The sequence below is a fragment of the Rhinolophus sinicus genome, chromosome 2 (assembly GCF_057876585.1).
Source record: "Rhinolophus sinicus isolate RSI-liver-muscle chromosome 2, RSI-T2T, whole genome shotgun sequence".
In the NCBI taxonomy this organism is placed as follows: domain Eukaryota; kingdom Metazoa; phylum Chordata; class Mammalia; order Chiroptera; family Rhinolophidae; genus Rhinolophus; species Rhinolophus sinicus.
Window position 1 is genome coordinate 147,579,352 of NC_142502.1, and position 13,030 is coordinate 147,592,381.

Genomic DNA, 13,030 nt, shown 5'->3' on the forward strand with positions numbered 1-13,030 from the left:
TTCCTTAGTGTCCCTGGTTCAGTCTATGTTTAAAAGATTGTGGAGGAATTGCCATTAAAGAATTGATTCAAGGTATTTAGAAAAAATTAATTGTGTTGGATATTTTGGTTCATCTTTGTCCTAGATGGTTGTCACCATGTATCTATAGCAAAAGTGATTGTAATTGACATTCTCATCAGTAGTTACCTGACAGAGGAGAGAGGGAACTGCAGTTACTAAGTACTACATTGGAGCTGCATTTACCTCAATGACTGCTAATTCTTCTAAAGAACCATCAGGCATATGCTAAGGATCTCTGTGAAAACACTTACCCTAAATTATATTAGGAAACTTATTAGCCACATTGAACTTGTAGGATTGAAAATCTGGCATGTTAAATACTGTATTTTTACCTTATATATAAGGTTAAGGTTTCCAAGATGTCTGTTAACCCTTTCCTCTAGTTCTTCAATCTGGAAAGAAAAAATACCTGTAGTTGAAGTTTTTTAACTGGGCTGAAGAGCTCTAAATATACTTCTAAAACGATGAAGGATTTAAAATACCTGTTTCTTTAAATACGCGATGAATAATGTTTTAACTCATTTTTAGGATTCACTTTTGCTGCAATCCTTTGTTATCTAGAGTCTAAACAATTTTTAAATAGTGTTCCATTCTTGTGTTTTCTGTTTCAACGTTTTATCCTTTAAAGTGTATTCTCACTCAGTAATTATTTGCTTTTCAACTGTGATGCTATTTTATACATATATCATTAAACTATTGATGCAATATCAAGATAGTCTTTTAAAATACCTAAAATGTTTCTGGTATTTATAGAATTAGGAACAGTTTATGAAGCTCAGACACTTAATGTTTGAATAAATTCTTGAATGTAGAGAAATAATTTGATTATTTGTCAGATATACGGCTTATCTGGGTATTTCATTATTAAACCACAATCCCAAAGCATATGAAAGCATTCCGTGTAACCAATTATATTCTCAGCTGGATACAGAATGCGTTAGATCAACTCTTTTTTAATTTGCAGTTTTAGAGGAACGGTGGTTTTGATATATTCTTTTTTTTAAGTTCAATTAAATTTAGCCATTAGCTAAATTATTTTTTTGTTGTCTACTTGCAATTAGTCATGTCTTTTAGTCTTGAAGAATTAAATTATAATGGATATTGACTATAAGTCATTCCTATCAGTGAAAATTAGACATTTAAAGAAATGATTCACAAGCTGGCCCTTTATATCTCTTTTGTTAAAAGTAGCCCTGTGAATAGCCAGCTGTAAGACTGATTTGAAGTTTTAATTATTTGAATGATGTGGGCTTGTTAGTTTATTAGTGATATTGCAGTGTTCTCAGTAGAGTAGAGCAGTTTTCATAATATCATACCATGTTTTTCTTTCCTCTTATCTCAGTTCCTTTCTATCACAATTTTAGGTTACAAACTAAAAACTAGAAATCATAATTGGGACTTCCCCAAACCTATTTATTGGCTCATGAGTAAATTTGGGGGAATGTCAGATTTTTATTCATGTGTTTATATTAAGTTGAGCATTTCAGAACATTGATACTTCAGGATTTAATATTTCTTCTTCAGCAGTAAAGTAGAGCTTTTGCATCAATTCCCCCAAAGTAAGCCCCATTATCTGGAAGAAAGTAGATGCAAACATTTTTAGTTTGGATGAGATTATTGTAATATGCAGTTTTGTAGTTTCTGAGTAATAAACAATCCTCTCTATTCTGCCTTTCTGTTTTCTGATGTATGAATTCTGGAATCTGGCAATTCTAGCTCAGAAAAACTCATTAGTATGCTTTTGTCTTTGAAACTTTAAAAACTGTCTTATATGCCATTTAAAAAATCAGTTTCTTGATTCTATTAGAATGTAAGGTCCATGAGCTGTTGAATTTTTGTCTGCCTTGTTCTCTGCTTTCTATCTAATGTGTAAAATAGTAGGCACTCATTAAGTATTTTTTAATAATTGCATAATCTCTTGCGTTTAGTAGAAAAAGTGAAGTTTTTCATGTCAGTGAATTAATTTGTATGTTATTCAGAAAGCAGAGTCTGTCGCTGGGAAGAAATGATATAATTCAGCTAAAAGAAGCCTACAAGTGGATAACTCACCCCCTGTTTTCAGAAGAACTGGGTGTTCCCATTGATGGAAAGGTATTGGTCATCAACACTGTTAATTTTGTTCTCCAGTTTTACTTCATTATACGGCAAAGTTTTGGTTAGCCAAAAGAATCTTCTCTTTAAATAATCCAGTGAAGGATTTTTAAGCTTTTAAAAATATTAATTTCTAGTCTTAAGTTGAGGTTAAAGTGTAACAGGTGCAGTGTACCCTAATTGACCTTAAAAGGTTAGAAATGAACTATGCCTTAAATATATATTTTAATTGGAGAGACAGATTTACTGATACAGAGCAATACATAAATAACTGAGCAACTGTAGAGTCAACTCTAGACTATTTAAATTTGGTTATCTGTGGCTTATCTTGTTTTCAAATATGCAGACAGAATCTTCTCAACTATAGTGATCAGGGACTCAATCTCTCACACCTTGCTGGTATCTCAAATCTCTCTGTTTAGTTTTAGGCAGCGATTGCCTTTGAAGCCAGAACACTTACCTATTCTTGAGCAGAACTTGCCTCAGTCTCTAGAATGGATTGAATTTTTAGGGAAGAGCTCAACAAGTTTCTGGATGTGGAAACAGGACCTATTCCTAGCTCATCTCATCATTTTTCTTGAAGGAAATTACCTGAATATCAGACACATCCCTATTCAAGTAAAATCACAAAACCACCTTTCAAAGCTAAATAGTTAAAAAAAAAAGTCAGTATTTTGAATTATACAGCTCTGTTTCCCTCAGTTAGTAAGAATATACTCTGACTGCCCTTTAAACTGAGTACTGAGAGAATAGAAAATAAAACCACCACAGATAGTATGAAGAGGAAATGAGGTAATGAAAGTACTTTGGAAATTAGAGAAGTCATTGATGCAAAATGTTTTTACCTCAAATTTAATTTTGAAGCACAAATGATTTTTCACATGTTGAAACAGAACAGAAAATAGAAAACAAAAGATGATTCAGGAGGAGTGAAGTTTTCTTGAGTAAAAAGAATATGTTGTAATTTTAATTTTACTTTGTAGATTAGAATAGAGAGCAAAAAAAAATAAATAACTATTCACTATTATGATTCTAGAGTAGCTAATAGGCTTGCTGACGATCCAATGCAATCCATAAATACAGAACTCAATAAAATAAGATGAAATTGTTGTCTGGTATGACATTTCTATTTTTTCTCAATGTAGAATTTTGCATATTCTCTGTGGAAGTTAATGTACACAGAGTATGGAATTTTGCTTTTTTGTATACAAGGTTGTTCATTGTAACATTTTTTAATAAGAGAAAAACTTACTATAACTTACATGTCCAACAGTCTTCGAAAAGATGTCCATGACATGAAATTAATTGAATAAAGTAATTATCCGAAAGTATGTTTAATATCCTAAGAAGCATGTACTGTACATTTATGTTTATATTCATAAAAATGGCTTGAAAGAAACATGCCAAACTGTTACTAATTCTACCTCAGTAGAGTGGAATTGAAAACCTATCCTATATTTGGTTATTTTACAGTTTGTATGTATCACTTTTATAATAAAACAAAAATTAAGATCTCTCTTTTAAAACTCAAATCCATTAAGAAGTTTGAGCACTTAAGAAAAAGCCTTAGGATAGCCGGTTACCTCAGTTGGTTAGAGCGCATTGCTCTTAACAACAAGGTTGTCAGTTCCATCCCCACATGGGCCACTGTGAGCTGCGCCCTCCACAACTAGATTGAAACAACTACTTGACTTGGAACTGATGGGTCCTGGAAAAACACACTTAAATAAATAAAAGTTTTTTAAAAAAGCCTCATACAGAGTTTTTAAGCAAGTGGATACATGTTTTTTGCTTTATTGATAATTCTAGTCATAGTATTACCTAGAGTAGTTCTTTATTTCTTTCAGTTATCTATCTCCAATTCCATGAATTCTCATTCATCTTTACACCTAAAATAAAAAATCATACAAATGTATTTTAAAATTTCTTTTAAACTTGTTTTTTGGTAGCCTCACTAGTGATTGAACTTTTCAAGTTAAAAAAAAAAAAAAAGACTATTTCCTTTACAGCTGCTCTGTGAACAAGCTGATTTGAAAATATAGTATTTCTAGTTTTCGTTGTCACTCTTTCTGAGCCAATCTTTGAGAGTTAATTTCTATTTCCATTCATAAGTTTTTAGATGTTGGTTTCCTTTTGCTCATTTTTAAACTGTCTTTATAATTTTTAGAGCTTGTTTGAAGTGAGTGTGGTCTTTGCTCACCCAGAAACAGTTGAGGATTGCCACTTCCTGTAAGTTGCCCCGTAAACAACAATGTCAATTGTGTAACATTGTTAATGCTTTTTGGTTTTCATGAAAATAGTATTGCTCCTCTTTCTAATGAGTATATCAGAACTTGTCATGTCTTAAGTAAGTTTAAAATGTGCTCTTTAACATAAGGGTCTAGACAAACCAATGCGGCTCATACAGTGATTTATTTTGTCTGCTCCTGATATCCTCCTGAGTTCAGCAGCCATGTTGTATAAAATATATTTGAATTACATCCACCCCAAAATAAACTTATTAACTTTTTATATTAACTTAAATTTTCCTTAGACGTGCAGTATGTCCAGATTGTTTCAAGCCAGCCAAAAACAAACAGGTAAGGATTCCTGCTTCTTATTTTTTAGTGAGTTTTGTCTGAGCTGAATATTCAAATTAACAACAACAAAAAAAGGTATGCGTTAGAAATGTGGCAATCTATTATACTAAGAATCAGTCTTTAAATCTTTCCATTTGCTACATTTTTTTGTTTTTTTTCAACTATCAACACCTTTGCCTCTGGCTAGAAAGTCATAGTAACACACAAACATTCTCGTGTGTGTGTGTTTGTGTCACTGTCTGGGTTGTTCTGATATTGTTGAATTTAGAACCAGTTCTTCAATGATATTTCTGTTACCCCTATGTGGAAATTAAACTTTTAGATTTTAATTCCCAAAATTACATCATCTGGGAAGATCCAAACGGTAAGTATCAGCAGTATTCCAAACTTTTGTCTAATATCCATTTTCTAGCAATTGGTGTTTCAAAATATAATCCAAAGTAAATTAAGTTATGTAGGACAGTCCTGAATTCATAAAGCCTATTTCAAGCTACATTTGCAAAAGGGTATTTTATTCAAACTCCCCTTTACTGATGTGAGCTAGTCTTTATGTTAATGAGCAAGTTAGTTGGCATGTACTTTTAGTTTCTATTATGCTGGGATAAATGGGATGGCACAATATTAGCAAACTTTCACGTCCCAGTTACTTAGTTGGTTTTGTACAGACCCAGGTGTTCCTACTTTTCCTGATATCCATTTTGCTGTTCTGCTTGTTAAAAAGAATGTAAATTTATTGTCAGAGATACTTCATTTGGTCTCTCCTCTTGCTTTGGCTAATTGCTGGGCCTTTTAGAACTGGTGAGGGTGGGAGGTTGTGACATTTGCTGAATGCCCTGTGCAGAAATAATTAGAAATGAAGACCAACCCTAAAGCTGTGCTTCCCACCTTTTCTCACATCATGGTACACCTAGGACATTATCACGTTTGTTCAGCACCCTGATGTTAACAGTTGAAGTTGCCCTAAGTTGGAAGAATAGGCCTGGGGGTTCCCACTGTCCCAGACCCTGCCCCTCGGCCTTTGTGAAGTAAAGGGAGCGATATCTTGGCACAACTGTATATACCTCACTGCTTTGTCATACCAGCTGGGAAGCTCTGCCCTAACAACCTGTAAGCCATATTTATACAAGTATTGATAATCTAGTTTCATTTTTGTTATCTTTGAGGAATATACAAGTACCAGCATTAAATAATTGGATAAGGGAAGTTTTGTCAAAGTATCATAGAGACTACATCATTTGGCCAGTAACTATTATATAGTCTTAATTGTAGTTTTCCTGCCTTATAGCTGGGAGTAAATTGAATGACCTTTCCAGATTCTTTCAGGCCTTATATTTCATATCTTAACAAATAGGCCCTTAATTTTCAGTTCTAACCCTATGATACCTTGATAAACTGTTGAAATGCCTGCATTGTGCCCCTTTTCAGTCAAGTATAATTTTTTATAACAGAAGAAATAATTGTGATTTATCATAGTAAGCCATGTATATGTGCACCAATTAGTTCTAGTATGTCTACCATGCGGTTTAACTTATTTTAAAAACCCCAAGGTGGGACGTTTGTTGTAGATGCCCTTCTATGCAGTATAGTGGAATTATTTTCTTTGTGGCTGGTGAGTGGTGCTGAGTTACTACATGCCAGGGCAGGCGGGTTGGCTCTGTTTTACCCCTTACCCTTGCAGCCAACTCCTAAATTATATATTGTGGCCCGTGAAGGGATATAGGGAAAACAAAGGTAGATAGATCGATGTAAATTCCTTTTGTGGTCTGGGAAAAAATATTCAAAGCACATTTCCTGCAATGTCATCATTTTTGTATTTGAAGATTGCCACATTTTGAGGATAATGGGACAGTGAAATGAAGAAGACATGTTCTGCTAGGTCTACCTGGTATTGTGGACATAGACCAGACTGAAGAGAAGGGTTGTAGGGGTGTACCAACTGCAGAACTAACAGTGTGAATTCTTACGTTTTGTTTATTTTTTGAAGCATTAAATATTTTTCCCTTTTACATATAATTTAAGATGATATAATTTCTCCAACCATGTTCTGTGTTTCACCTCGGATGTTTTCTTGTCTAGATGATAAAATGTCTTTTCTTTTCATTTTACCCTATGTAGTCAGTATTCACTAGAATGGCAGTTATGAAAGCTTTGAATAAGATAAAAGAAGAGGATTTCCGCAAGTAAGTAGAAATATAGAAACAAGGAAGAATCATGAAATTTTAGAATACAGGGAATGTTAGCAATAATCTGGATTATCTCTAAGACAAAACTGGGTGTATTTCAGGGCCCAGGACTGTGCTTAGTCATCGTTATACCCCCATCCCTGGCTCAGTACCTGGCATGCAGTGGGGTTCAATAAATGTTTGTCAAATTAATATTTGAATTTATGAATCAAGTCCAGTTTCTTTATCTTTTAGAAGAGGATATTGAGGTTCAAATAGGGAGTTGACTTGCTTCAGATTTCAACTGGGTAACAGAAAGTAGTGAATTTAGAGCCAGTTTTCGTGGCTCTCCAGTCCAGTGCTAGTCCCATTATGTCCCTAATCCTGCATTTCATAGTATTATCTACCTCAAAAAAAAAAAAAAAAAAAAGGAGAAAAAAGCTCAGGAGTTTCCTCACTTGTTATAATAGGCTGCAATACAATAAGCTTTAAATTTTAATTCTCAGTGTGTTTGTTTTATTTAATAAAATATTATCATAGTTATCCTTCTAGAATGTCCTTGAATAAATTTCAAACAATGAAGTTATGAGGAAGGTTTCATATATTTTACCGACTAAAAATGAGTCTCAGGATGGAAATATTTTTATTAAATTTTAGAAAGTAAAAACAGTTACTCTCTACAAGCAGTAGTTCCTGAGTTCCTAAATGATATCTTTGTTGAGACATCTTGGGAAACTTCGTGAAATTTTCAGGCCAACCATTTTGGATTGAGTCCACATCTAGTCACTTACAGGTAGACTCCAGTCCATACCTCTGCAAGTTTCCAGATGGTGGACAGAAAATAAAGCCATACATTGATCTTCCCTATCTGTCCTCCATTGAAGTTTCTTAACTGAAAGGGCGGAGTCTGCCACATTCCACTTTTTCTGGCTGTGTGGTCTGATTCCCAAGATCATAGTTGGAACGAGAAGAAAAAGAATGAGAAAAAGGGAGCGTAACCTCCCTATAGGTGGGACTTATGTGACTAATCTCACTACACACCAGCTTTACCAAAAGATTGGGGAGTTTTGTAAGCTAGCAGCAGGTGTTTAAGGATAGCAAAGTGGCCAAAAAACCTTGAGAGGCTTCCACTTTGTATATATGGGTTTTTCTCCCAAACCTCAAGGCTGTTAGAAATTAACATCTGGGAACCTGAGGTCTCCTGAACATGGAAGGTAGTAGCAGAGCACTGATTTACTTAGTGCATTCTCATGTCTTAAAAGTGGTAATCTAGAGGCCTAAAAATCCCTTACGTTTCTGAAACTTCCAGGTTAGGGAGGGGCTTAGTCCTTAAGAGACTCAGGCTGTGTGTGTGTCTTGGATAATGCTGATCGTTGTAGTTATGTGGTTCAATATTATGTCTGGAAAATGGTAGCTGTAAAATTTATTTTGTTTTGCAGGCAGTTTCCTTGTCCTCCAAACTCACCAAAGGCTGTATGCACTGTTCTTGAAATTGAATGTGCTCATGGTGCTGTTTTTGTGGCTGGTAAAATATTTAGTCTAGAATATACTTACACTGTCAACTTATTCTCCTTTTTGAAAAACTCACCTGATTCCTCCTCAGTTTCCTTCTTATTGTTGTTATTAGGTTCTGATTACTTAACTCTTTTGAGAACTAGAACCGATAGCCAAGCTCATTTTAGGTTCTATAAGCATTCTTAGGGTCGTTCAAGAGATCTGTTATTTGAAATGCCGTGCTGAAGGGAAATAACACTTCCCAGGTTTCAAAAGTTTTCATCAGAAATGGCCAAGTGGAAATATGGGTAGATGTAGAAACCCAAAGTTGGTCAGGAGAAACATAGCTGTGGAGAGGATTTTTTTTTTTAATAATAGGAAAGCCAACTTGAAAAAATAGTTTTATTATCTGCAAAATGACTAAACACTTGGCTTCTGCCTGAAAAAAGAATTGTTACATTGACTTTTCCAAGAGGTAATCTAGCAGACAGTCTTTGTTTTGAAAGCTACAGCTGTTTTATAGTGATAGCTGAAATGAAATTGATCTTAAGTCTTGACTATAATACCCTGCCCTGAGGTAATGAATAAAAGCCACGTGCCTTAGGGTAGCTTTATTCATAAAGCAATGAGTCATAGTCTGTTAGGGTTTTTATTATTATTATTATTACAAAAACTTCAAAATTTTCTGTATTTGAGCTCTTTGAAATCTACTGTCACCAATGACTATTATATTGAAAGTATTACTAATCAGGTATAAAAGCAGTCGCTGTTTTTTTCTAAATGATCTGTGGTGTGTTCTGTAATATTACAACTTGTTCAGTCAGCCAATCAGATTAATAAATACATTGAGCATTCCCTTAGAATTCATTTAATGATTCATATCATGTCTTTAGCCATCTCTTCTATTGTTACCTTAAATATTTTCATTTAGTTATCTATGTGTATGTGCTGGCTCCCCAACTTAGATTGTAAGTTAGTTGAAGCCTAAGCTTTGTTTCATATCATAGGACCTAGGATATTAGCATTCAATAAATAGTTGTTGTTTTTCTTTTTACCCTACTGTGTTAATCGCATCATGCCATCCAGACTACCTTGTATTTCTTTTGCAGGGAGATATAATAAATACTCCAGGAATCTACCACAAACTCCTTGGATAATTGATGGAGAAAGGAAGCTGGAATCTTCAGTGGGAGAATTAATTTGTGATCATCTTTTGACAGAATTCAAAGCAGAGAGTAAGTGTTATAATATTCATATTTTAAATACATTGTCATTCATGAATAGATTTCTTAGAGGTGGCGGGAAAGATTTCTGTATTTTGTAAATCACCACCAAATCTGGGACCCTTGCCTGGCAGCTTTCTGTGAATAGGAATTACCATGTCTTGATCTCCTCTGACTGGGCTGTATTTGAGCCAAGTTGCCCAAGGATTTCTTTCCTCTTTCAAGATGATTGATCTTTCCTGGGCAACTTCAAAACAGTTGAAACTACTTTAAATGAATGAACTTAACCTCTGACCTTGGGACACTTCAGCCTCCACTCTTTTGGGGAATATGAGAAAATTAAAGTACAACTTCCACATTTAGTACTGGTTCAAGAATAATCATTGGCAAATGCCTGGCTTTCATCATAACCACTAAACTATCCTGGAATCAAATTGAAGCGTAGAGAAAATAGACCAACAGCTACCATTTACAAAGACTTAATGGAAGTAGCGTTGTGTTTTTAATACCCTTTCCTAGGCAAAAGTAATTGCGGTTTTTGAAGTTTTTAACCTTTTAAACCGCAATTACTTTTACACCAACTTAATATTAATGAGCCCAGGTTTGTGGGATGAGCCACGGCCTGTCAGATTGATGTTTTCTTTGTCTCAATAGGCCTGTCAGGTCAAAGGCAGCATAACGATTTAGGATTCTACTAGAGGAAAGGGGCTAAGATTTCAATCTCAGGAAATCATGTTGAACGTCAGGAAAAACTGTAGGCAGTAAGTAAATCACTCTTAAAGTGGGTCTACTAGCATAATTAGAACACCTTTTTTGAGGGACCAACTAGACATCCATCTTTCTCTCTGAAAAGCCTGAAGACAAGCCGGCTTTAGGAAAGAGAAGCACTTCAAACCACATCCCTCTCGTAGTTTGTTGCCTCTCGGGTAGGTTGGCCCTCTTTTTAAGGGTCTTTAAGAATTGCTTACTGAATGAAGAAGAAAGTAACCTAGTATCATGCAGGGTCTCTGCTCCCACTCCCCGCATAAGAACGCAGGATATGGTGAGGCCAAAAAGGAACAACGACTGAGCTGTGGATAGGGGGTCCATACCACTATATTCTCGCTGGTGGGTGGGTTGGAGACACAGGAAGCAGGAGCCACACAATCTGCAGTCTGCTGTCCACTTCTCTGCCAACCAACCCACCCGCCTAGCGTAGTCACTGCAGTGATGTTAGGGGGCTAATGGCTAACCGGTAACAGCAGATGGCCATCCAGTTCCCGAGCCAGCACCTTTCCACATGAGGCCGAGAGCCTGGAAACTGCTCTCTGGGACTCTGTCCCTATACCTAGCAACCTAATATTTTCCAAAATCTTAGCAGTAAAGACTTTGGGTTATTGCCATGACCTTTTACCTACTTAGTCTAATATTTACACACTAGTTATCTTATGAGACTTACCTAAGTTACGAAGAAGTCAAAGTAAAGCTTTGGCACCAGAAAGTCTCTTTCAAACTCTCTGTGGGGCCACCTCACTCCCTTTCTTTAAGAGGATTCAAGAAACTTTCAGTTCTGATTATTTGGGTCCCAAGGAAGACCCCATTATGAGTAGGGCTGCTGGGAGCTCTGAAACAGCTGTATGTTTTCTCCTTGTAATCTTCCTAAAGGTAGGTTGTTGTCATTTTCCATTTGAGGGGGAAATTTGTCCCCACACTGAAAGTAAATAAAACTGTGTTTAGCATCTATAGTGATATGTTGAGGAAATTTCCTGAGAGCTGCCCTGGCTCCCTGTGCTCTCATGCTCCTTTCCAGGGGATAAACCCTTGATGTTTGAAATGCCTAATTAATAGCATCAATTCGCTAAACTTGTGCTTCTCAGATGCATTACTTGTTATTTCTGTGGTTCACATGTGACAACTCTGGGAAGATGGTTCTGACTATTATGCCTCCAAGTTTTACAGCTCTATGAAAATAAACCAGTATTGCATGAAGCAGCCTGGCTACTTATATAAAGGTTCCTTCCCCTAAATGGGAAATGCAAATTTGTTTCTCAGTTACTTCAAACTGGCACATCATATTATGTACTTGCTAATTCCCTAGTTAATGAGTAATAAACTTTGAAACACTCTCAAAGTCAACGTGTCTAAGAAATTTTCCCCTGATACGTTTATTACTTCACTCGTTAAATAAGTATTTGTCATGTCAGCTCCCTGCTGAAAATTGGCAATGACTAGTTACAGGATCAAGTCCAAACTACTTAACTGGATATTCTAAGGTCTTCATCATCTGCTCTCTGTCCATCTTTCAGTCCCATTGTCTGTCTGACCCCAGGTGTGAGGGCCCCTGCAGACTAGCTGAACCACTTATATAGTTCCTGATCAGTCTTACCCTTAGCTTTGTATTTGTTTTTGAAATACCTGTTCCTTTGATCAGAAGGCTCAAAGAAGTCACAGGATTTAGAAAACTCAACTAATTAAACATGTCTTTCCTAATAGTTAAGGCAGTGGCTCCGCTTCCTGTTTTTGTCAGGTATTATTCATAATTGCATATAAATAAAGTTTTAAAGTTTGTCCCCCAGAGTATTTCTCAATGTAGGGTCCAAATGTGAAACATTTTTCTAAAAGGTATAGTAAACACCCCTTTTCCCTTTGTCTGGATTGACTGTAATGTTTCTCTGGACTTCTCAAGAGCCTAGCTTTCTGCACCTCTTTCTTGTTGATGGGCTGGTATTTGTGGGAAGTTCTGTGGGCTCACTCATGAATGCGAGGTTTCTAATCTGACTGAGCAGTCACTGGTAGAGCTTCTCTGTGTCCTGCTCAGTCCCTCCACTCCCACGTCTCGCAGGTTATGGTTCAGTCATTGTGAACACCCTAGTTTCCTGGCATTATAGCTGGTTTAGCGATGGAGGTAGGCAAATATAAGACAAGCCACAGACCTACGGACTCAGACTTTTTCAGCTTTCCAGATGCCATTTTGAACTCTCCATCCCTCGTTAGTGCTACTCTTGAGTCTGTTGACTCTGCCTGGAAGCTACTAATGTTGCTGTGGATTTGTTAGCAGCTTGACAATAGAGTGTAAATGGGGAATGGAGGGTTCTTTGAGACTTAATGGTCCATAGAATCCTACTTCTTTTTTTTTCTTTTTTCTTTTGAATCCTACTTCTTGCCTGGCCTAGATTTTCCACCTGGAAAAGAGCCTGACCTTGCACCTCTCATGGCAGCCCACTTGGCCCGTCCTCAGGTATAACACAGCACAGGTTCCCCAGACTTATGAGCCTAACCAGCAACTCGAATTCTAGACTTACCATGGCTATCTAGGCCTTACCTAACATTGCTTCTCTCTGTGAGATCCACAGATTTGGGCCCTGGAGAGCAGAGAGGAGCCCACTTCACCATGGCAGTGTGTGACACACAATAGCTCAGAGCCTGTGTTTCCAACAAGTTT

General features: G+C 36.2%; 1 protein-coding gene across 8 annotated transcripts in view; it reads left to right on the forward strand.

Moving 5' to 3' along the window:
• PUS10 (pseudouridine synthase 10) overlaps window positions 1–13,030 on the forward strand; it is a 63,711-nt gene that overhangs the window by 36,221 nt on the left and 14,460 nt on the right. For 7 of the 8 annotated variants that reach the window (XM_088796142.1, XM_088796143.1, XM_088796138.1 and 4 more), the window contains 6 exons: window positions 2,040–2,151; window positions 4,319–4,380; window positions 4,685–4,730; window positions 6,846–6,910; window positions 8,332–8,417; window positions 9,496–9,621. In XM_088796142.1, the coding sequence (XP_088652268.1) occupies window positions 2,040–2,151; window positions 4,319–4,380; window positions 4,685–4,730; window positions 6,846–6,910; window positions 8,332–8,417; window positions 9,496–9,621 (497 nt within the window). The remainder of the gene's footprint in view (window positions 1–2,039; window positions 2,152–4,318; window positions 4,381–4,684; window positions 4,731–6,845; window positions 6,911–8,331; window positions 8,418–9,495; window positions 9,622–13,030) is intronic. The other variant, XM_019717447.3, reaches the window with a different exon arrangement.